This window comes from Oncorhynchus clarkii, chromosome 26, assembly GCF_045791955.1.
Source record: "Oncorhynchus clarkii lewisi isolate Uvic-CL-2024 chromosome 26, UVic_Ocla_1.0, whole genome shotgun sequence".
NCBI classification, from domain to species: domain Eukaryota; kingdom Metazoa; phylum Chordata; class Actinopteri; order Salmoniformes; family Salmonidae; genus Oncorhynchus; species Oncorhynchus clarkii.
This window is the reverse complement of record NC_092172.1, coordinates 16,136,464-16,162,773: the sequence shown is the minus strand read 5'-3', so window position 1 is coordinate 16,162,773 and position 26,310 is coordinate 16,136,464. Positions and strand designations below refer to the sequence as shown.

Below are 26,310 nucleotides of genomic sequence, written 5' to 3'. Positions count from 1 at the left end.
CCCATTTGCGACCAAGCTTTAACTTCCTGACTGATGTCTTGAGATGTTGCTTCAATATATACACATAATTTTCCTTCTCATTGTAACGGCCGTTGTTGGTGGAAGAAGGTGAGGACCGAGGTGCAGCGTGGTATGTGTCCATATTTATTAAAATGAACACGGAAATAACAAAAATAACAAAGAGAAACGACCGAAAACAGTTCTGGCTGATGCAGACACACAACAGAAAATAATCACCCACAAAACACAATAGAAAACAGGCTCCCTAAATATGGTTCTCAATCAGGGACAACGATTGACAGCTGCCTCTGATTGAGAACCATACCAGGCCAAACACAGAAATAGCAAATCATAGAAAAACTAACATAGACAACCCACCCAACTCACGCCCTGACCATACTAAAACAAAGACATAATAAAAGAACTAAGGTCAGAACGTGACAGTACCTCCCCCAATGGTGCGGACTCTGGCCACAAAACCTGAACCTATAGGGGAGGGTCTGGGTGGGTTTCTTTCCGCGGTGGCGGCTCTGGCGTGGGACGTGGACCCCACTCCACCATAGTCGTTGTCCGCCTCTTAGCCCACCTCCATGGCCTCTTAAGAGCGGCGACCCTCGCCGCAGACCTCGGACTGGGGACCCTAGCCAGGGGTCCCGAATGGACGGGAGACTCCGGCAGCACCGGAGGGGCGGGAGACTCCGGCAGCTCGGAGTGAAGGGCGATTCCGGCAGCGCCGGCGTGACGGGCGGAAACACAATAGAAAACAGGCTCCCTGAATATGGTTCTCAATCAGGGACAACGATTGACAGCTGACTCTGATTGAGAACCATACCAGGCCAAACACAGAAATAGCAAATCATAGAAAAACTAACATAGACAACCCACCCAACTCACGCCCTGACCATACTAAAACAAAGACATAACAAAAGAACTAAGGTCAGAACATGACACTCATGATGTCATCTATTTTGTGAAGTGCACCATTCCCTCCTGCAGCAAAGCATCCCCACAACATGATGCTGCCACCCCTGTGCTTCATGGTTGGGATGATGTTCTTTGGCTTGCAAGCCTCTCCCTTTTCCTTCAACCATAACGATAGTCATTATGGCCAAACATTTCTATTTTTGTTTCATCAGACCAGAGGACATTTCTCCAAAAAGTATGATCTTTGTCCCCATGTGCAGTTGCAAACCGTAGTCTGGCTTTTGTATGGCGGTTTTGGAGCAGTGGCTTCTTCCTTGCAGAGCAGCCTTTCAGGTTGTCAATATAGGACTTGTTTTACTGTGGATATAGATACTTTTTTTACCTGTTTCCTCCAGCATCTTCACAAGGTCCTTTGCTGTTGTTCTAGGATTGAGTTGCACTTTTTGCACCAAAGTACGTTCCTCTCTAGGAGACTGAACGAGTCTCCTTCCTAAGCGGTATGACGGCTGTGTGGTCCCATGGTGTTTATATTTGCATACTATTGTTTGTACAGATGAACGTGGTCCCTTCAGGTGTTTGGAAATTGCTCCCAAGGATGAACCAGACTTGTGGAGGTCCACAATTTTTGTCTGAGTTCTTGGCTGATTTCTTTTGATTTTCCCATGATGTCACGCAAAGATGCACTGAGTTTGAAGGTAGGCCTTGAAATACATCCACAGGCACACCTCCAATTGACTGATGATGTCAATTAGCCTATCAGAAGCTTCTAAAGCCATGACATAATTTTCTGGAATTTTCCAAGCTGTTTGAAGGCACAGTCAACTTATTGTAAGTAAACTTCTGACCCACTGGAATTGTGGGTCAGAGTAGATGTCCTAAACGACTTGGCAAAACTATAGTTTGTCCACAACAAATTTGTGGAGTGGTTGAAAAACGAGTTTTAATGACTCCAACTTAAGTGTTTGTAAACTTCCGTCTTCTTCACAATACAGGTGTAGGATCTTAATTTGAACCAGTTAACTACAGCAGTAAAATAATCCTGCTGCAACAGTTAATTTGAATAATTTATTTTTTATTTAACTAGGCAAGTCAGTTAATAACACATTCTTATTTACAATGACAGCCTAGGAACAGTGGGTTAACTACCTTGTTCAGGGGCAGAACAACAGATTGTTACCGTGTCAGCTCGGGGATTCAATCTGGTAACTCTTCGGTTACTGTTCCAACAGCTTTAACTACTAGGCTACCTGCCGCCCACAAGGCTACCTGCCGATTTATGTGGTTTATAATTATGGACATTTGTTTAGGGGTTGATAAATTTTTGATAAGGGAAAATTAAGTCTGACATTTCAAAGTGGAATTTACAAACTTCGGAAGCCTTTTAAACCTCAAATACTCTACACGTTTAAAATGTCCTGCATTGTAGGAAAATTCTCCTGGGTGATCAAATTAAGATCCTAAACCTGTACACTAATGCACTACACATCACACTTTATTTACAAATTACCACTAGCGAGACAATATTCCCCACCCTGACCACTTGCCCACCCTCCATTAGACATGGTTCAGTAGACATGTTTCAGTAGACCCCATCCAGTTAGCAGCTGACAGACTCTCACCTCCTGGGGGATGTTCCAGGCCATGTAGACATGGCTCTTAAACTCGTCCATCCAGACCTCCGCCACCCTCAGGGCGTTCCGTCTCACGTGAGACGTCAGATCCTCAGTGTAGGGCTTGTGGGCACGCTCTATATGGGCGATACGGGCACAGGGCAGGACTTCCACACTGCCCCCACACTGCCACACCTGGTGTCACACATAAAAAGACAGAGGGAAAAACTTGGTTAATCATCAGTTGTGCTAAAATCATGTTGCCAGGCAGGAAAAGACCCAGAGCAGATCTAGAGCTCTAGAGGGTGCTCCAGGAGATAGACTCAGATCTGAAGCCTCTTACTCTGAGGCTGACAAGGCTACATAAGCGCCACCTCTCTACTTGATCCAAAAAGCCTGTCAGATCCAACCAGGAAGAAAACCTGGAGACACCGCTCCTTGGTCCAGATAATACCTCACAGTACTGAGGGTGCCAGAAGCCTCATCAAAAAGGAGCACCATGTTTTCACTGACATCTGACATGCTGTGTCTGACTTAGTGGGGTAACAGTTTTAATTGCTGATGTGAGATGACATTTGGAGTCCCAGTGCCTTATGCTTAATGTCATGATTAATGGCTGCTAGGAGAGCGAGAGGGAGAGAGATAGAGACACACACAGCACAAGCGAGAGAGGGAGAAAGAGAGTGTGTGAGAGAATGAGAAAAAGGGAGAAGGAGAATTCAGAGTATGTCAGTAACAACATTCCTACAGTATGGCCATATATCCTGCTCTTTCTTAAATCTAGTGTAATGCTGTGAATCACTGTTGTGATAAAACTGTCTGCTCTTTGTCCCCTGTGGCTCTGTATATCTGTGCTCTGCCTGCTTTTATCTCTCTGCTCCGGCCCTGAAGAGCTCATAGCCTCCAGCCAGGAGCCTCTCTCCTCTCGACTCCCTCCAAAGCACAGCACTAACTGACATCCAACCGAGCTCCAATGGGCTAACATTCCATCCTGAGAATTCCTGCACACCGACATTCATTCCACATCTCCTCTTGTCAGGTTCAACACGCAAAAATTCACTACAAAGCTCTGATGTTCTTCCAGAGTTCTTCCAGAGTTTCTGGAGAGGTAATGCTCATTCCACAATGTTATCATTTCCTACATTGCTGCCCACAGCACTGCCTGAACTGGCATGGAGAGTAGATCTGCCCCAGCTGTCTGCAAGGAGTTTTCCTTCCTCTGTCTACCAATAGCACTCAGGGACAGCCACAGAAAGCTCTAAATCAAATCAAATTTTATTTGTCACATACACATGGTTAGCAGATGTTAATGCAAGTGTAGCGAAATGCTTGTGCTTCTAGTTCCGACAATGCAGTAATAACCAACAAGTAATCTAGCTAACAATTCCAAAAACTACTACCTTATAGACACAAGTGTAAGGGGATAAAGAATATGTACATAAAGATATATGAATGAGTGATGGTACAGAGCGGCATAGGCAAAATACAGTAGATGGTATTGAGTACAGTATATACATATGAGATGAGTATGTAAACAAAGTGGCATAGTTAAAGTGGCTAGTGATACATGTATTACATAAAGATGCAGTAGATGATATAGAGTACAGTATATACGTATACATATGAGATTAATAATGTAGGGTATGTAAACATTATATTAGGTAGCATTGTTTAAAGTGGCTAGTGATATATTTTACATCATTTCCCATCAATTCCCATTATTAAAGTGGCTGGAGTTGAGTCAGTGTGTTGGCCGCAGCCACTCAATGTTAGTGGTGGCTGTTTAACAGTCTGATGACCTTGAGATAGAAGCTGTTTTTCAGTCTCTCGGTCCCAGCTTTGATGCACCTGTACTGACCTCGCCTTCTCTAAGTCGTCTATCAGGGGATACAAAGCAGGACACATACATACATGCACACACACAGACAGACCCAGAAAGAGAAACAAGAGCACACAGAACAACACACAATTACAGACCACAACAGTCAGACTACAGAGTTACAGGAGTGATACAGCTCAATGACGCAAGTCCTGTAATTGATGATGTCTGTGACTGCTGTGCTGTGATCTACTTCCAAGGATGAGGCACTCTGTCACATTCTCTCACAGAGGCGTTCAGTCTTGCTTTCCAGAGTCACCTCCTCTCCTCTGTTTGCTGTGCTCATTTCTCCATGGTAAACTAACCAACTGGCAATGTCAACACCCACAGTCCTATTTCCCCATTCAGAGTTTCTACTAAACAAACTGAAGGGGCAAAACAGGCATCTGTGAAAAAGTAATGTACATGTATGTCAATATTTTCCCCTGACCTGAGTGAACCAAGTGAACTGGTGTTAATACACTACAGACAGAGAACAGACAGAAATCTTCATCAGTCTTTGATTGGAGAGGTGCAGTATAGGTCCTCAAGAACATCAAACTGCTCTCATCATCATTATCCTCCAATCTTCTCAGCCCTTATGGCATGGGGCAGAGTATGGACACGCCAGATGATGACCTCAGTGAACCTTCTTCAGGAAAACCATTTCACAACCCACTCATTCTCTCTCCCACATGTCAAGACTGTATTTCATGCTACAGGAGCTGTGTATACCAAGCATCACAGAGAATGTGTTATGACATATTTTTCCAGCCATTGGCTTATTACGTCAACATTGTTGAACGGAGCAGTTCACAACATACAGCGTACAATTGGCTTTGGAATCTATGGAATATGTCCTGACTACAATAACTAATATAGTAAAACAGTCTCAAATCCTATGGACCTTAACATTAATAAAAAGTCAATAATTTTCTTTTACCTGACATTTTCAGTAAATTACTTCTGTGTGACACATAGGCTACATTAGTCATTCTATGCAGTATGTGTTAATTTCCATGCAGTCTGCAACTACATTTGCAGTTCCAGCACGTACTTATCAACCAGAGATACCTGTTGCAGAGCATACTGTAGGTGCATGCTATGTCTCCTGTTTATACACAACATGACTGTATTGTATACTGTTTATATGGATAGGGCTAGGATATAAATTAGTCTAAAGCTAGTTATGTTTTATTATGAAAATGTTCATGCTTTCCATACATATCCATAGTCATTCAAAAACCTTTATTTTAACAGGGAGTCCCATTGGGTTATTCATAAACAGTCTTAGAGAGCGTATAACATTTGCATAACTGATCTATAAGCTTCTTCACAGTGTTCAATGATCCCAATTTCTCCATCCAAAAGAAGTCACAATGGCTGCATCTCCAAAATGTGCAGGTGTTATGAAAGAATATGCATACAAAGCCATACATTCTCAATAGGGTTGAATGGCAGGAACCTGGTTACCGGTGAATTATAGTAAATTATTTATATGAACAGCATGGCGTGAAATGGAACTGTTAAATTATATGCAATGTCTAAAACTGGTTTCTCTACGGCCTCAGCATGATGAATCAACGCTCAGGGTGGGGACAGACAGTCCATCTCACAATGCATGTAGACCTATCATTTCTAGGGATGTGCGATATATCGGTGAACATATCAGCAACCAACATCGGTATTGGCCAGATGTCAAATTTAACGCGGATGTGAAAAACCAATGTCAAAAGCTGATGTGCATACCTATATAACGTAGGCACGTGACGTAAAGAAGTTACGTTAAATTCCTCATTCCTAACCTAGCTCACAATGTCTGCTGTGTGGATTGAGCAGTCAACAAGTCAAGCAGTCATTTGAAAGAGTAAGAACATTTCAGCGAGACAACTCAAAGGCGAAATCCATTAGCGGCAAGATAATGGAATTCATTGCCCTTGAAAATCAACCATCATTTGTCGTGGTGATGTTGGCTTTCGTGACTGGTTGAGCACCGGTACATTTTACCAAGTGCACTATTGTTCAGATGTTGCCCTGCCATAGTTACACAGTAATAGTGTCACTGCTATTAGCTTCACAACATACTATGGAACGCCGTTTGGGTCTTTCCGTGTCAAAAAAGATACACGTCAAATAAAAATAAGTTTTTAATTTGACACGTCAAATAACACAGTTCTATTATAGAATGTTGTGTGTCCTGAATTTGCACGTGCAAGCCAAGCGCCACCACGATTATAAGTAGCACTGTTGACAGCAGTACAAAAAAAGTATGCAAAGAACCAAACAACAATGTATTTACAATAACGCGTTGGTAATAAAGCATTATTTGTTTGACCGCAACTTCTGGGGTAGCTAGCTAACTTTAGTTTTGTACCTAGTTAGCACCAATACAACCAGCCTGAAACAATGACCAGTAGAAACTGCAGTCATTTTCACTATTATTAGCAATGATTTAGGAATCCTTGTGAGTAAGTATTAGATAGGTAGACACTTGTTGTTCACCTATTGAAACTGAACTTCAGTTCATGAAAATAAATAGCTAGCCAGCTACTTAACCATGTAGCCCAAAGCTAACGTTATAAGCAGCCAGCTAGCGTCATTTGGCTAGTGAGGCTCGACCTGAACGGGGCTGTGTTGTGAAGCTAGCCACAATAAGGACTAGGCGGAATTTGCAGCTTGCCTTCAAATGTACCTCTTTGAAAGTGATGCAGAAGTTTACAATTGGTGGAATCATGCCATATTTAGACTTGATAATGTTACAAGATTGGAATGTGAGACAATGAAATGGGATATCAGTCTACTCGGTGACCCCCATAGAACACAACTGAAGAGATTAAGCAAATATTATCGTTGTAGCTCTTATCAAAAAGGCTTCTCAACAGTTTTTACCCCCAAGCCATAAGACTCCTGAACAGGTAATCAAATGGCTTCCCGGACTATTTGCATTGTGTGCCGCCCCCAACCCCTCTTTTTACGCTGCTGCTATACTCTGTTTATCATATATGCATAGTCACTTTAGCTATACATTCATGTGCATACTACCTCAATTGGGCCGACCAACCAGTGCTCCCGCACATTGGCTAACCGGGCTATCTGCATTGTGTCCCGCCACCCGCCACCAACTCTTTTACACTACTGATACTCTCGGTTCATCATATATGCATATGTAGCCGATGTGAAATGGTTAGCTAGTTAGCGGTGGTGCGCGCTAGTGGCGTTTCAATCGGTGACGTCATTTGCTCTGAGACCTTGAAGTAGTGGGCCGCTGCTTTTGTGGAGTGATGGGTAACGATTCTTCGAGGGTGACTGTTGACGTGTGCAGAGCGTCCCTGGTTCGCGCCCAGGTCAGGGCGAGGGGACGAGCGTAAAAAGTCTATACTGTTACATTGATGCTGTTGACCCGGATCACTGGTTGCTGCGGAAAGAGGAGGAGGTCAAAAGGGGGGTGAGTGTAGCCGATGTGAAATGGCTAGCTAGTTACCGGTGGTGCGCGCTAGTGGCGTTTCAATCGGTGACGTCACTTGCTCTGAGACCTTGAAGTAGTGGTTCCCCTTGTACTGCAAGGGCTGCGGCTTTTGTGGAGTGATGGGTAACGATGCTTCGAGGGTGACTGTTGACGTGTGCAGAGCGGCACTGGTTCGTGGCGAGGGGACGGACGTAAAAAGTCTATACTGTTGCACACAGTCACTTTAACCATATCTACATATACATACTACCTCAATCAGCCTGACTAACCGGTGTCTGTATGTAGCCTCGCTACTTTTATAGCCTCGCTACTGTATATAGCCTGTCTTTTAACTGTTGTTTCATTTCTTTAACTACCTATTGTTCACCTAACACCTTTTTTTGCACTATTGGTTAGAGCCTGTAAGTAAGCATTTAACTGTTGTATTCGGCGCACGTGACAAATAAACTTTGATTTGATTTCGGGTGACTGTGACAAATTCCCTCCCCAGTCAGCCTATTAAGTGTATTGACATTCATATGCACTGTACAGATTTCACTTCACCTAAGGATTGGGGTTCAATGAAATGGGGCAACAGTCTACTCAATATATTTTTTCCCAACGTCCTCCTCAGAGTTATCTCCAAAACATCCACGCAGTATTGTTTTTCCTCGGGAATAGTGTTCAATACACATAGGTTGACAATAAATGTGGCTCAATTCACAGTTGTTTCAGAGTCCCCAATAAGAACTACGATGCTAATGTTCTCTGGGTGTCAATGAGTAGACTGATACCCCATGTCATTGATCCACATTCCATAAGTAAGGCTGTACAGTGAAATAAGTATGCCCCCAATGCAATTCTAAAGTCTAATACAACCAGTGTGATTTCAACAGATTTTTGTCAAATTAACAAATTATTGTCTTTTGTTGATTTTATTTAACAACATTCCAACCTCGTTTAGCATGATCTATTAAATTATGGCATAATTCTACTATTTGTATTAATTTGCATCACTGCTAACCGCAACGTTCACTATTGTGGCTAATCCTTATTGTGGCTAGCTTCACATAGATGGGTCCGACAACCGTTAATCAAATAAGAACTGTGTTATAAATGAGGGTTGTTTTAGATGAAACAGATTGCCATTTTGCTATATTTTTGGGGAAGAACATTGTTTGCATCCTAGAAGGCCAGCATCCTGGAGTCGCCTATTCACTGTTGACATTGAGACTGGTGTTTTGCTGGTACTATTTAATGAAGCTGCCAGTTGAGGACTTGTGAGGCATATGTTTCTTAAACTAGGCACTCTAATGTACTTGTCCTCTTGCTCAATTGTGCACCGGGGCCTCCCACTCCTCTTTCTATTCTGGTTAGAGCCAATATGCGCTGTTCTGTGAAGGGAATACAGGATCTTTAGTTTCTAGCCAATTTCTCACATGGAATAGCCTTAATTTCTCAGAACAAGAAATGACTGATGAGTTTCAGAAGAAAGTTCTTTGTTTCTGGCTATTTTGAGCCTGTAATCGAACCCACAAATGCTGATGCTCCAGATACTCAACTAGTTTACATAAAAGTATTCAGACCCTTTGCTATGAGAATCGAAATTGAGCTCAGGTGCATCCTGTTTCCATTGATCATCCTTGAGATGTTTCTACAACTAAATTCAATTGATTGGACATGATTTGTTAAGGCCCACACATGTCTATATAAGGTCCCACAGTTGACAGTGCGTGTCAGAGCAAAAACCAAGCCATTATGTTGAAGGAATTGTCTGTAGAGCTCCGAGACAGGATTGCGTCGAGGCATAGATCTGGGGAAGGGCACCAAAAATGTATGAAGCATTGAAGGTCCCCAAGAACACAGTGGCCTCCATCCTTCTTAAATGGAAGACGTTTGGAACCACCAAGACTCTTCCTAGAGCTGGCCACCCAGACAAACTGATTGAAAAAATAATTTAAGCAATTTTAGGACAAGGCTGTAACCTAACAAAATGTGGAAAAAGTCAAGGGGTCTGAATATTTTCCGTAGATGTCATAACCTACATCTTCAGGTAATAAATTAAATGCAGTATTAGCTTTATATTTTTAATGATGGGTTATGCATAATAAGCTTCTAACTTATAGCGTCTGTCTCTTGTGATATACACACGCACCTGTGCTCCGCTGTCCTCTCTCCTTAAAAAACGCTCCTTAGCTCTTGGAGTCCCATGCAGGAAAATATAGACTCGAATAGTTTGCTGGATTAGCATTTCTTATACCAATAGACTACTCGAAGAGGGACGGTAGCTCTTGTTTGCTGAGTTGAATAGAGCAGCCAGAAGAGTGAACGTGATATGGCGGTAGGCTATAGCAGTTATTTATTCAGACCCACAATCATTCAATCTTCGTGAAGAGAAGTGAAAGCCTTCTGTATCTAATTCTAGTCCTATATTATTCATGGGTGTCATTAGAATGACGAAGGTAAGGACAACAAAGCTTATTTAATTTAACTGTTAAACTTTATGAAGGAATGAAGCAACAATAGAGAGAGAAAGAGGAGGCAGGCTAATAACATCAGGGTAAATATAATGAAAGGTATATGTGCCAGCCTAGTAATTTGAAAAATCAAATTCTTTAGCTTATACTTGTAACTTTGTAGGCCGCATGTGCTACACCAGAATTGGATGTTCTGTCCATGCTTTATCATGGTTTGATGTGCGTAAAATAGGCTACAATATAATAGGCTACAGTATAATACAATACAGTAATACAGTTCACAATCAAAAGGATTAGCCTACTGGAGCTAGTTTCATTTATTTACCTAAGAGAGCATATAGCTAGCTACATCTATGGGCTTTTATGTTTTTCTGTCTTGAGTAATGTGCAGTAGCTTATATAATATGTATTGAATAACGGCACAATCATTAGGGCTTTTTTTGGGCTTGGGCTCATTACATGTCTAATGTAGGGCCCATAAAATTGATTTAATGGCTCAGGCTTGAATTTTTCGATAAAAGCTATAATCAAATCCAGACATAGGCCTATTTATATACTTTATAATGGCACTCCCGGTTTTGGCGGGAAATACTCAGGATGCAACATTTGTAAAATACCAGGACAATATTCAAACCTAATTCTCACCATCTAGCAAAACAAAGTACATTTCTGCTTGTGTTTTATTACCGAATTAGCCTTGAGGGATTATCTTTCAGAAATATAATTTAGATTTGGCCGTCGTCTACAGCTGGGTTTTCATCAGAAAGGACAGAAACATGTTGTGCCCTCTAGCTCCAACAGCAGCCAGTCAGCACTACTGTATACTTCCATTCCCTAGCAACACATTCTGCAAGTTAAAGCAGCACACAGGGGACGGTTATGTTAAATCTCTAACACATACAATAAATAAATGAACACCATTCATTGTAAATGCCCTTCACATGACATATCATGATCCTTGTATATTTTCTTCCAGTGAAAGAATGAAAACATGGTGCAGCTGTCATCCTGATACACCCAGGACATCTCCCTTCAGATTAAGCCCAAGCCTGGACCAGAGAGGTCCCCTGCGCTGTGCAGCAGTGTTGGCCTTGTGTGTGAGTATCTCTGTGAATGTCCCTTAGCGCTGTTCTGGTGTCAGCCAGAGTGTGTGTAGGTAGGTGGTCTGCAGGCAGGACCAATATGCTGCAACAGGCCGGCCCTGCTGGAGCTCAGTGGGGTTGCTGATCTGGGACCAGTTCCAGGGCCTCTATGGGCTCCAGTCCTGCAGCTCTAAGTTCACTGCATCACCTTCTGTCAGACCAACGCCTCCCATCAGTCCACACAGCCAGGACACAGACAAGGACTGCAGGCTACGCCACATTAACCCTCCAACCAGGGACCAGGGGTCACTTCCTATACGACTCTGTCCAGATACAGACCCCAGCCATTAAAACAGCACATGGCTCAAGCAGCACATCCGGAGGCACAGATTTTCTTTGTCTCTATTTTTAGAGGTAGAGTTAACTGAAATGATTCATCAACTGTTTGTACATAGCGGTATGCAGGACACTGATGTATTATGTAGGTGATAAAATCACCAATGTTTTCAGCAGAAAGCAATCAGCAGGGCCATTATCAAGCCCCAAATCCTGAAAGCATGTAATTTTTTGAAGGAAAATTACTTATGGGACTAATCTCCTCCTCTTTCCTAAAGAGTGACTGTTGATTACATCTCTGTCATTACCGAGGATGGATATTTCCCCACGTTGGCATCACATGGTAAGCCTTCTCTCTCTCTCGCACTGTCTCTGTCTCTGTCTGAGGCTGTACTGTAATCTACAGAGTTCAGCTGGAGGAAGACTGTGTTTGTCCCCTGTCTCTGGGTGTTATTGTTGGAGTTGATTGCTGTTTTAGTGGCGGTATATGTACAGTGAGTGTAGCAGGGTTATTATTAGACCTCCCTGGGGAAGTCCTGCCTCCTCTGGCCCATCTGCTCATTGTACTGCTGAGATCACACTGACTCTGCCTCGGAGACAGAGCTGAGGCAGGGGAATGGCCCGTCACTCACACATACAGGGGATATACTTGACTATGGCTATTCTTGACAGTTTGAAAATATGACGTAAGATTAACACAGATAAATATAACTGGCACAACCCAAAGCACTCTTTGAAGTGTATAAAAGGTGTTGATTTAAAATCGTCCATATTTTTCTTTGCTAGGAACTAAGGGGGCCTTTAAAGACTGAAATAGAAAATAAATATGACTTTGGGGTGGTATAACTCCTCCTAGTCCTCTTACTACACATTGATAATGTGTTCTAATTACAGACCGCACAATGCTTTGAGCCAGAGGACACTTTACATAAAAAGTAGAGGGAGGCCAAACTCTAAAGGTAGGGCTGCCAAAAACAGTGTGGGTCATTATCGCTGTTAATTCTCCAGGATCAGAGCCAATGCCTAAATGAACGATGCCCTGTGCCTGCTGGAGGTGGCGTCATTACTCACCCTGACCCCCAGCTCCACGTTCTCGCCCCCGTACACCTCCATCCCCTCGTCAAGCAGGCCAATCTCCTCAAAGTACAGCCTGTCCACCACGAAGCAGCCAATCAGAGAAGGGCTCCTACACCATCACACATGGAGTAGATACAAAATGTATTTACATGTGTTAGTCGTCCTACTGGATACTTTGCTGAACTAAAAAAGAATAACTTGGGAGTCATGAACACAATCAATCAATCAATGTGTTTTCCTATGTGTTTTCCTATGTGTTATGTCCTGTTTTTGTCCTACACGAGGAAATAAGTGTTTTTACGCTTTCATGTGTCATCGTCTCGGTATCTTGTACTTAAATACTGTATTTTTTAATTTGTACAAACTGTTTTACCCCAAATAAAATATAGCAATCAATCAATCAAAATAATATTGTGTTCACATGACTTACAGTATATTCTAGTACACCTGGAGGCTTAATTGGCATGTATACTGTATGTATGCATTTGCCTTGTAAATCAGAAAACACACGGCATGTTTTAACAGGTGTTATGAAACAACGCAACCATCACATTCTGCCTGCATACAAAAGAGCTGAAAGAATCTATATTCATAAGTCCCCATATTTCTACCTACCTAATTGGAGCACTGTTGTTGGCCTGGTGAAACCAGGACTTGGGTGGGTTGAGGTAGCGGCACCACAGCTCCCAGTCGAAGCCCTGAGCAGACAGTGGGTACTCTTCAATCTCAAACGTGTCGTATTTGATGTTATCAAACGACGGAGAGATGATGCGTGTTCTGTCCTCCTGAATTCTCATGAGAACAGGCTCAGCCCTTCAAACACATAGTAGAACGCAATTAAGTTTGAGTATGTGAGAAGCTATCTCAATTACCTACCCTACACATGTAAACGAGGACCATGTGCAATATATAAAAGTTCTGCAACTAGCTTTCTGTAGGGTCCATTGTAACTAAGGGTCCAAAAAATTACAAATATAAACATTTGTATTTTCCTACTAGCACTGACTTTGCTGATAACTACTTTATTGAGGGAACATGTATTACTACGACTGTGATATGTGGTTGTCTCACCCAGCTATCTTAAGATGAATGCACTAATTATAAGTCGCTCTAGGATAAGAGTGTCTGCTAAATGACTAAAATGTATATGTAAAATATAAGCTACTGAGAAAACAGAAACGTGAGAATAGAGCATAGATGTGTTAATGATTCATTCATACACAAAAACAATGCAAACAGTATACAATAATTGTGCAATCATGCTCAGTAATGGCTTGGATTAGCCACATACCGATAGTTACAGGTTACAGGGTGGCAGGTAGCCTAGCGGTTAGAGCGTTGGGCTAGTAAACGAAAGGTCGCTAGTTCGAATACCTAAGCCAAGAAAGTGAACAATCTGTTGATGTGCCCTTGAGCAAGGCACTTAACCATAGTTTGCTCCAGGGATGCTGTACTACTATGGCTGGCCCTATAAAACAACACATTTCTCTGCACCTATCAAGTGTGTGACAATAAAAACAGATTAGGTTGTAGAAGCTGAGTTGGAAAATTAATCTATTGTATTCTGAACAAACCATGTGCGTAGGCACTCCTGCCAAGTATTCAGACTGAAACAATGAATCAGCCTGTAGCAAGTGCACATCTAGGTAAAATCATTCCTGAGGGATGCTATTTGTGCTATGTAGGTTTAATACCGAATCAGCACAGATTAAAAACAGAAATACTTGGGATGCTGTTCAAACCCCCCTGACAGATTTGGGTCAGGCTGTTGAGACCACAATTCGACGGTATGAAAACTCTGTCAGAGCAATGATCGTTGTGCCCCAGGGAAATATGGGAAGGGCCTACAGAAGGCCTCACACACTTCCTGCCACATTGTCATCATAGACAACATGCCATGCCAACACACTGGCAACTCTAAGCTATACCCTCAGAAGGCAATAGTCTTCGATCAAATGTGGCTTTGAGCATGGCCATAGAGTGCTGTACCTGAGAACCCATATGCTTCACAAATCAGTGTATTGAAGTGTGTTAATGTACTTTGTGTGTATGTCATGTGACTCACCAGCCTATATTGAACTCCACGTGGGCGTCGAACAGGGCCACAACCGGAGCGGTGGCCGCCCTCCACCCACTCACTCTGGAGCGGATCAGACCCTCCTGCTTATCATGGCGCACCACCTTGATAAAGCCGGGCCGCTGGCTGTTGGTCGCAGACACAAAGTCCTGTAGCTTCTCCTTCAGCTCGTCTAAAGAAGAAACACAAATGATTACGCACACACACATGCACACACGCATATGCACACAATAATGTGTTAAACCTTGAGTTTCCTCATAATCTTTGGTGAGGTAAGTAAGAGATGCTACTGATGATACATAGACGACACCACACCCAATAGACTCCATCTTATCCACCTTGGGGTATTTAAGGGTAGAGGGAGGCAGCCAAAAGCACTCATGCTCCACTGGTTTGATCACTAGACCAAAGAACTTGCCTCCAGTTGTAGGGCTCCATAGGGCTTGCTGTACAAGAGGGGATATTGCAATCCTGAAGAATCAGGCCGCAATTCTATCAAAAGTGTGAAAGTAAAAGCAGGAATTGGGCACAGTTGGGGTGCTTTTGGCCTCAATACAGTATTTAACTTTTTGATAAACCAACAAGTCACCTCATAATCAGTTCAATATTATGCTTTTGAGTCACACAAACTGTAGGTTTATGGAAACGAATAGGCCTAAATAAAGATGGTGACATAGTGCCACAGGCTTGTAAAGTGTTGCTATAGGGGTCAACCAAAGACAGTTTTTATCTTAACCCCTTACACTCATGGGTATTGGCCTATAGGGCTAAATTAAAATGTTTCTTACAGACGAAATATGGAAAGAATACTGTATGCATAACCATGGTAGCAATTAAAAGGGAACAGATTGGAGATTATGGGAAAATTATTAGACTAAACAGTTCAACTGACACAAGACTCAGTCCAAACATTACACTGTTGATTTTTGCCGCATTTGTTAATAACGAAATCTTATAATACTCTGGATACATTCAATAATATAAGAAAATTCACAGGAAATTTGTGGTAGATTCAACATAATTACAAGGGTTTGAGTAAGAGGTCTATTGTCACGACTTCCACCGAAGTTGGCTCCCCTGCCTGTTCGGGCGGTGCTCGGCGGTCGTCGTCACTACTAGCCGCCACTGATCCCTTTTTCGTTGTCTGTTTGTTTTGTCTTACTAGTTGCACCTGTCTATTTGTGTGCTTGATTGGCTTCCTTATTTATAGTACGTTTACCCGTGGGATTACTCATATGTTACGTGTGTATGTTTTTTTTGGTGTTCGTGCTCTGGACCTGGTGCCCTGTTGTGTTGGTCCACATTTTCCGCACGCTGTTTTGTTGAGAATTATTTTCTGTGCGATATTAAAAGTGCATGTCTTCCTGTGGAACTATATGCTCTCTGCGCCTGATTCTTCCCACACGCACCAAGTTACCTGTGACATCTATCTGGTGTCTCAAAATGGCCACACACCTCTCCAAAGTGTGCACAGTTCGTAAGTTATTGCAATGCACTTTTATGACTCAAAAAAGAATCCTCAATTATAAAGGTGCATTTTTTTGCACTCCTAGCTGTGAGGTTGAGGAACTAGAGCAAGCACACTTGTAGTTGTTTTGCTTGGAACACAGACCTGCATCCCTGCCTTCACACAAATACTACTGTTGCTTACGCAATCAAAAAACAGTCCATTATAAAATCACAATCTGGGTTAGGTTGGGCATAATATGAAAGCTTGTTCTATTGCCAGCATACCTAACTAAATTCTAAAATATGATCTTACAGTGTTAGCTTTTCACAAGGCAATTCAGAGAAGCAGATTGTCATTTGTATGGGCATAGAATGGAATCACAAGTGCATGACTCCATTCTAAACTCAGCAAGAAAATAAATGTCCCATTTTCAGGACCCTGTTTTTCAAAGATAATATGTAAAAATCTAAATAACTTCACAGATCTTCATTGTAAAGGGTTTAAACACTGTTTCCCATGCTTGTTCAATGAACCATGAACAATTAATGAACATGCACCTGTGGAACGGTCGTTAAGACACTAACAGCTTACAGATGGTAGGCAATTAAGATCACAGTTATGACAACTTAGGACACTAAAAGAGGCCTTTCTACTGACTCTGAAAAACATCAAAAGAAAGATGCTCAGGGTCCCTGCTCATCTGCGTGAACGTGCCTTAAGCATGCTGCAAGGAGGCATGAGGACTGCAGATGTGGCCAGGGTAATAAATTGCAATGTCCGTATTGTGAGACGCCTAAGACAGTGCTACAGGAAGACAGGACGGACAGCTGGTCGTCCTCGCAGTGGCAGACCATGTGTAACAACACCTGCACAGGATCGGTACATTCGAATATCACACCTGCGGGACAAGTACAGGATGGCAACAACAACTGCCCTAGTTACGCCAGGAGTGCACAGACTTTCCGCAATAGGCTGTGAGAGGCTGGACTGAGGGCTTGTAAGCCTGTTGTAAGGCAGGTCCTCACTGGACATCACCGGCAACAACGTCGCCTATGGGCACAAACCCACTGTTGCTTAACCAGACAGGACTGGCAAAAAGTGCTCTTCTCTGACAAGTCGCAGTTTTGTCTCACCAGGGGTGATGGTCGGGTTCGCGTTTATCGTTGAAGGAATGAGCGTTACACCGAGGCCTGTACTCTGGAGCGGGATCAATTTGGAGGTGGAGGAACCGTCATGGTCTTGGGCGGTGTGTCACAGCATCTTCGGACTGAGCTTGTTGTCATAGCAGGCAATCAACGCTCATCTCACAGCAAGAACTGGCAAATCTGGTGCAGTCCATGAGGAGGAGATGAACCGCAGTACTTAATAAATGCAGCTGGTGGCCACACCAGATACTGACTGTTACTTTTGATTTTGACCCCCAAATATTTACACATGTTAATTTTGCTGAAAATAAACGCAGTTGACAGTGAGAGGACGTTTCTTTTTTTGCTGAGTATATATGTGGTCTGTGGATTTTTTTAAATTCACAATACAACAACATAGGCTCATTCTGTTTAGGACACACCAGGGTATAATGCCATGGCATCTTGTAACTGATCATAAACCCCTGTATATTACATGAGTTTTATGATATGGAAATGTGAAGTGCACGTGGCTTGCTTGTATGACATCAAAGCAGTATTTATTATAATCCTCAACATCTCATCTTTCAAAATACATTGAGTCCTCGTCATATACACACACCATTTCCATCACTCAAACAACAAAGAAGTTGCAAGTTGCTCAATTAGCGGGAGTGGTGGAGGCAACTTTGACCCTTTTCACACTACGACAGATTCTCTAGAGGTTTTGGGAGAACACCCTTGGCTATACTGTTTAATAATGTGAATTCGCTAACTCTCTACCGCAACCTTCAGAAGTAGCGCACAACGCTACTTCAGTAGTTACGAGTTTCCCCCTTTGAAACAAGGCAGTATGAACAGAATTGATTTGTTCAGCCCAACAGCTGAAATGTAGACATTTTCCTCAATTTTGAGACACATTTTATTGAGTTTTTACCTGCACGGAGCCACTTAAAATTATGGAGGCCCATCCCCACCACCAAAATAAATGTAGAATGTCGATAGTAGATCATACAAAAATGATTTTTTTCCCCCTTTAATTTTTAACATTGTGTGGTGATTTCAGAGGTAGCATCACAGGTCCCAGAGTAAGTTAGTAGCCTTGGCATGTGCGAGCTGGAACAGCACATAGCAGCAGGAGCCTACCGTTGAAGTCAGAATTTTACATACTATAACCCCACGGCTTCAACCGGGGGGGGGGGGGGGGCAGATAACCGGATGTTCATTCCTGATACGGTCCACTCCTCGATCCTGCCACCTGGGCCCCCCGGCGGACCATGGCCTTTGTGGGACAATATTTTTGGTGGACTTCCATGGTTCCTGACCTCTTTGCGTTTGTCACTGCATGCACGATCTGTGCACAGAACAAGGCTCCGGCTGGTCTCCATCAACCTCTGCCTGTCCCTCACTGTCCCTAGGTTCACATATCCCTGGAATTTGTCACGGGTCTCCCACGTCTGATGGCAACACCGCCATCCTGAATGTAGGGGATCAGTTTTCCAAAGCCACCCACTTCATTCCTCTCCAAGCTCGGCCCAGCTCATGGTGCAGCACGTCTTCTGGATCAATGGACTGCCTGTGGAAATGCCTCTGACCGGGGTCCTCAGTTCTCATCCTGGATGGCGTCAGCACACTCACTGGGTCGTCAGCCAACCTGTCCTACAGGGTTCCGAACCCCAGTCCAAAGGCCAGTCGGAGCGAGTCAACCAAGACCTGGAGATGACTCTACGCAGCCTGGTCTCCGCCAACCCGACCACTTGGTGTCAGCAAGTTGTGTGGGTTGAATATGCCCGCAACACCCTTCCTTGCTCTGCCCCAGGTTCTATTTCCCTTTGAGTGTTCCCTGGGATATCAGCCCCCGCTCTTCCCTGAGCAGAAGGAAGAGGTCGGCATACATTCGGCACAGATGTTTGTCCGCCTGGAAGGCTCTCGTACCTGGAAGAGAGCCTGGTCAGCCCTTCTCAAGACCACCTCCAGGTATCGAGGGGCGGTCACACCCTGATCTTTGCATGTCTTTGTGCAATCTTCCCCATTATCCCCAATGTATTTATACCTGTGTTCTCTGTCTGTTTCCGGTTCGTTTTGTTTTGTGAAACCTACCCGTGTTTTTCCCCTTGCTGTTCTGTTCTAGTTCCTGTTTTCTAGTTTTTCCCGGTTTTGACCATTCTGCTGAGTCTGCCTGCCATTCTTTACCTTGCCACACCATATTGGATTATTGACCCCTGGCTGTTCTGACCCTGAGACTGCCTGCCGTTCTGGACCTGTTGCACCCTATCTGGATTACTGACCTCTGCCTGCCCTTGACCTGTCGTTTTGACTGCCCCTGTTCAAGTAATAAACTTTTGTTACTTCGACACCGTCTGCATCTGGTTCTTACCTGAAACATGATACCCTAGAGCCATTTTACCACATGTAGACCAAATTATTTGTATGATATTGATAAAAATTAAGCCTGACTTGTAATGTTGTAAGGTAGGCCTACTGTACTTTTATATTTGTATGAGAGGGGGTAGTAGGCCTAAGCTTTCATTTTTGACAGGCTGAAGTTACTTGATAAAGACATGCTGTTAAAAACTGTGCTTATGTCTTGAAGCTAGGGGAAGGGGATACCTAGTCAGTTGCACAACTGAATGCATGAATCGGAGAGTTGCGGGGGGCTGCCTTAAATCGACGTCCAAATCGGCGCCCCGGGAGCAGTTTTTGTTGGGTATTAACTGCATTGCTTAAGGGCAGAACTGCTGATTTTTCCACCTTGCCGGCTCGAGGAGTTGAACCAGCAGCCTTTCGGTTCCAGGCCCAACTTATTGTCTGCTACTGTCCAACTTGCACATGCTTGTGAATTGTTGCCTTATTCAAGAGTGTAATGTGGCTTGGTTCCTTTTTCAAATGTGTTATCTGGTAAAAAGTCACTTGCATAGTTAAAGCATACTAGTTGTGGCTATAGCCTACTGGGATAGTTCATAGGAATATTTACAGTAAATGTCCGTTGTCGAGTGCTGAATCTTCTTGCGGCACATGACGTTCTGTCGCTAATGTGAATTGAAATGGGAATAAACATTATGTAAACTGAAACATCACGCTGCCTCATTTTTTATTGTCGTGCACGGTGCTCAAGTTCAGAACGGCAGTCATTCAATAATGAGCTGTAAAGAACCTGAGCTCTGGCGTCATGTATAGCATGCAACTGTACAGCCACTGCGTTCCAATTTAGGTGCTTATCAGTGTCCAAATCTGCCATTTTCAACTCGTATCGGGGTACGAGTGTAAAGGGCCACTAATCAACATAATGTCAAGCCAAGTCTCAGACTGGCGGAAACATGAGGTCAACCACCTGATATCAACTGATGTCAGCGGACAGATAGTGGTTTCACCTGTGTGCTAACTGGAACTCTGTGGTACCACTGACTTAAAAACCTGAGACATTACAATTCCCTCTACAGGACAGGAAATCTTTACATTCACACTAATCACACATTGGGGAATAGCAGCCTATGAAATGCCAGCCAATCAAAAAGGTTTCAGTCAATTACAAAGAATATTAAATACACTTTTATGAGCTGTGTTGTGTAAACCTCCAGAGAAATGCCTACAGTGTGAAGAAGATAGTTAGACTTTTCCAAAGTGCTATTGTTCAAGTCTCAGCGTTCTGCAGCATCATTATAAAGCAGAGAGATATGGTAAATTCATTCGCACACCCCCACCAGGCACCTGCTTGTTTGCATCTGACGTGCTATCAGTCATCTCTCGCAATATTCACCAGATGGTACGTCTACAGGACAGGAACAGAGGGACCCCTAAACAGTACAGCTACTGTGCTCTGTATGGCTGACAGCCATAATCCAATAATCACACATTTCACCATGTGTAACACCACACCAAACAGTCCACCTGGGAGTAATGACTTACTGTAAACACTAATGGATCCACAGAGAATGGGACAGAAGGCCTCCCTGCCTACATTTTTTTGGGGTGGTTCCCTTTCAGTCAGTATACTCATTACAACACACAGCTATGCGGATTGCGCTCCACCGGGATTCACTGAAGAACCTTTGAAAAAGCATTTGCAGCTACCCAGCAAACTGGGAACCTTCTTAGAACATTAGCTAAGGTTCCCATTAAGTTCTAGTTTGTGTTTTATCTAACATTAGAATGATAACATCCCAAAAGCATTCACTCAAAGAATGTTTTAGATAACAAAATGTTGTTTTTCAGGCAATTGTTTTATACAAACATTGTATACTCATCAGCACAACTGGGCAGTGTTTGTGTTATGAGAATTTTTGCCGCACCCTAACAAATGTTCTGGGAACATTCACAGAAACAATTTTGGTATTCTGGGTAGACACTGCACTGTAGACACTGCACAGCTACCAGCTTATAAGACACTGATGGTCATCCTGTTCAGAGGGAAATCATTGAGTGTCATTAGCGTGGTGTCACACAACGTCAACACAACAAAGGAGATGATTGTGGGCTTCAGGAAACAGCAGGGGGAGCACCCCCCTATCCACATCAACGGGACAGTAGTGGAGAGGGTAGTAAGTTTTAAGTTCCTCGGCGTACACATCACGGACAAACGAACCAACTGAATTGGTCCACCCACACAGACAGCGTTGTGAAGAAGGCGCAGCAGGTGCCTCTTCAACCTCAGGAGGCTGAAGAAATTTGGCTCGTCACCAAAAGCACTCACAAACTACAGATGCACAATCGAGAGCATCCTGTCGGGCTGTATCACCGCCTGGTACGGCAACTGCTCCGCCCACAACCGTAAGGCTCTCCAGAGGATAGTGAGGTCTGCACAACGCATTACCGGGGGCAAACTACCTGCCCTCCAGGACACCTACACCACCCGATGTCACAGGTAGGCCATAAAGATCATCAAGGACAACAACCACAAAACCGCCTATGCCGTTCTGTACCATCACTCATTCATATATCTTTATGTACATATTCTTTATCCCTTTACACTTGTGTGTATAAGGTAGTAGTTGTGGAATTGTTGGGTTAAATTATTCGTTGGTTATTACTGCATTGTCGGAACTAGAAGCACAAGCATTTCACTACACTCGCATTAACATCTGCTAACCATGTGTATGTGACAAAATTGGATTTGATTTGATTTATACTCAGAGGCATTGATTTCATTACAACCCAAGCAGAGGTAAGTAGAGAATGGAGAGTGTTAGCTTTACTTGGCCATTTTGCTTCCTCATTGTTTCCCATAATGCAGCCGTAGTTCCCCTCAAGCAGCAGTCTCCATTCTAATCTTCTCCCATAGCGAACAGCAGCATACTAAACATTGTCTGAGGGAGTTGAGCTCCAGGTACCATAGAATCTCACTGAATAAAAAAGCACATGAGATCTCTACTAGACGTAAGAGACTTGTGATTTGAGAATAATACATGGAGCAGAATCTGAAAAAAAGTATATGAATCCTACATGATTAAATTAGATTATTTTATAATACAATGGTTACGTGTGTTTATAATAACCACTCCAGCACCATGCAGTCCCAGTTCAAGTCAAGTAGATTGTGTTCTGAGAGAACCTCGTTTGCTGCCTTGAAGCGCAACACCTTGCCCTTGAAATAGTTGTTCTTTTTTGGCTGAGCACCCTAGCGTTTTGTTTATCCTTGAGCAAAATGTGTCCCTCATCAATCATTGGGTAAAGTTCAATAGCCCAACTGGACGTGCTGTGAATGGTGGTGCTGTTCCTTTTCAGAAAAGGAGCGTTGGTTACAAGCTGCTAGATGTTTCACAAATTGTGTTAATGCTTTCAGAGTGGCACATATCAGTTCAGTGATGGAATGGGGAGTAGCTAAATTACATTCTCTGTTCAGATCATTCCCTTTATCAGTCTCCTCAGGAAAGCAATAGGCACCTTATGGGCACGTGCTGATGACGTTTCATCAGCCGCATTAAGTCATTTGTTTTATACAATTAATAATTAAGAGATTCAGATGTGTGTGAATTCAGAAGAATAATGATGAAGTGTAATGGTTTCTAATGAATCATAATAAAGCACATGGAGTTACAGGTTCATTACCCTGGGAACGGCTGATGACCAAGAACATCAATCTTTTATGACTGATATCCTAACTGAAGCTTTCTAAGAAATTCTCATGTTTGAATGTAATAGGCACAGTCCTACAGTTAGAGCTGTGGGAGTACCCAGCTGCACAAAACTGCAACATCCTCTCGATTTGTGAAGTATTTTTCATGTAGATTCAAAGTTCCTTTTATAAATATTATTCTGTTTTGTACATTTGTGGAAAAAGCTAATGAAGACAACTGCAGAATCATGGACATAATAGGTTGCTATAAAAACAAAATGCACAGTACAGATGTAGGATCTTAATTTGATCACCCTGTTGCAGGACAAGTTTCCTTTAAAACGTGTAGTGTATTTGAGGTTTAAAAAGTCTTTTGGATTTTTAAATTTCAGGCATGATTTTTCCCTCACGAAAAATGTATTAACCCCTACAAAAATGTCCATTAATTATAATACACATAATAATTCACATTTCCTGTTGCTGCAGGATTATTTTCTTATCTTGTCATGTCCCGTGTATATATATATATTTACATATTTTCTTCACATATCTTTTTATATATAGATTTTTTTTTCTTCTAAAAACTCAACTTCAAAACACTCTCCTGCAACCCGCCTCACCAATTTAAACAAATTAAATTGTTCACCTCAAATCTGAAATCCACAATAGAAGCTAGCCAGAGGCTAGCCAGGAATCAATCACCTATCCGGACCCGTTTTACTGCCGATACGGAGCCCCACCAGGCCTTCACAACTGGACTACTGACGTTATCTGCCCGAGGGAGTTATCCAACTGGCCCCTCTGTCGCGATGTAACCTGAACACCCATCTGCGGCCCGCTAATCGTTAGCTGTCTTATCGGCTGCTATCTGAATAGGTCTATCAATTTTCTTGGGTCACTATAACTATATCTTTTTTTGCCAATTGGATTTGTCCCCCCTACCACACAGAACCCCACAAATCTACCGACGGAAACGCACGAGGTGGCTAAAAACAGACCTCCATCCTCTGCCAGCTTGCTACCCATGGCCCGGCTAGCTGTCTGAATCGCAGTGACCCCAACCAACCTCACTACTCACTGGACCCTTATGATCACTTGGCTAAGCATGCGTCTCCTTAAGGTCAATATGCCTTGTCCATTGCTGTTCTGGTTAGTGTTTATTGGCTTATTTCACTGTAGAGCCTCCAACCTTTCAGGTCCACCACCCACACATGCAATGACATCACCTGGTTTCAAATATGTTTCTAGAGACAATATCCCTCTCAGCATCACTCAATGCCTAGGTTTACCTCCACTGTATTCACATCCTACATACCTTTGTCTGTACATTATACCTTGAAGCTATATTATCGCCCCCAGAAACCTGCTCCTTTTACTCTCTGTTCCAGACGTCCTAGACGACCAATTCTCATAGCTTTTAGCCGTACCCTTATCCTACTCCTCTGTTCCTCTGGTGATGTAGAGGTGAATCCAGGCCTTGCAGTGCCTAGCTCCACTCCTATTCCCCAGGTGCTCTCTTTTGATGGCTTCTGTAACCATAATAGCCTTGGTTTCATGCATGTTAACATTGGAAGCCTCCTCCCTAAGTTTGTTTTATTCACTGCTTTAGCACACTCTGCCAACCCGGATGTCCTAGCCGTGTCTGAATCCTGGCTTAGGAAAAAAAAAAATACTCTGAAATCTCCATCCCTAACTACAACATTTTCAGACAAGATAGAACGACGAAAGGGGGCGGTGTTGCAATCTACTGCAGAGATAGCCTGCAGAGTTCTGTCCTACTATCCAGGTCTGTACCCAAACAATTTGAACTTCTACTTTTAAAATTCCACCTCTCTAAAAACAAGTCTCTCACCGTTGCCGCCTGCTATAGACCACACTCTGCCCCCAGCTGTGCTCTGGACACCATATGTGAACTGATTGCCCCCATCTATCTTAAGAGCTCATGCTGCTAGGTGACCTAAACTGGGCCTTGCTTAACACCCCAGCCATCCTACAATCTAAGCTTAATGCCCTCAATCTCACATGAACCTACCAGGTACCACCCCAAAGCCGTAAACACGGGCACCCTCATAGATATCACCCTAACCAACTTGCCCTCTAAATACACCTCTGCTGTTTTCAACCAAGATCTCAGCAATCATTGCCTCATTGCCTCATTGCCTGCATCTGTAATGGGTCAGCAGTCGAACGACCTCCACTCATCACTGTCAAACGCTCCCTGAAACACTTCAACGAGCAGGCCATTCTAATCGACCTGGCCGGGGTATCCTGGAAGGATATTGACCTCATCCCGTCAGTAGGCATTTTAAATGCCTTCCTCGCCATCTTAAATACGCATGCCCCATTCAAGAAATTTAGAACCAGGAACAGATATAGCTCTTGGTTCTCTCCAGACCTGACTGCTCTTAACCAACACAAAAACATCCTATGGCGTTCTGCATTAGCATCGAACAGCCCCCGTGATATGCAACTTTTCAGGGAAGTTAGAAACAAATATACACAGGCAGTTAGAAAATCCAAGGCTAGCTTTTTCAAGCAGAAATTTGCTTCCTGCAACACAAACTAAAACATGTTCTGGGACACTGTAAAGTCCATGGAGAACAAGAACACCTCCTTCCAGCTGCCCACTTCACTGAGGATAGGAAACTGTCACCACCGATAAATCGACTATAATTGAGAATTTCAATAAGCATTTTTCTACGGCTGGCCATGCTTTCCACCTGGCTACCCCTACCCCGGTCAACAGCACTGCACCCCCGACAGCAACTCGCCCAAGCCTTACCCATTTCTCCTTCTCC

At 43.2% G+C, this 26,310-nt stretch overlaps 1 protein-coding gene across 1 annotated transcript in view; it reads right to left on the bottom strand.

Annotated features, from left to right (window-relative positions):
* Window positions 1–26,310, bottom strand: part of LOC139384960 (polypeptide N-acetylgalactosaminyltransferase 18-like) — a 91,246-nt gene that overhangs the window by 21,116 nt on the left and 43,820 nt on the right. The window contains exons 4-7 of the mRNA XM_071129908.1: window positions 14,875–15,058; window positions 13,425–13,622; window positions 12,804–12,918; window positions 2,544–2,729 (exon numbers count right to left, since the gene is read on the bottom strand). Coding sequence (XP_070986009.1) covers window positions 2,544–2,729; window positions 12,804–12,918; window positions 13,425–13,622; window positions 14,875–15,058 — 683 coding nt within the window. The remainder of the gene's footprint in view (window positions 1–2,543; window positions 2,730–12,803; window positions 12,919–13,424; window positions 13,623–14,874; window positions 15,059–26,310) is intronic.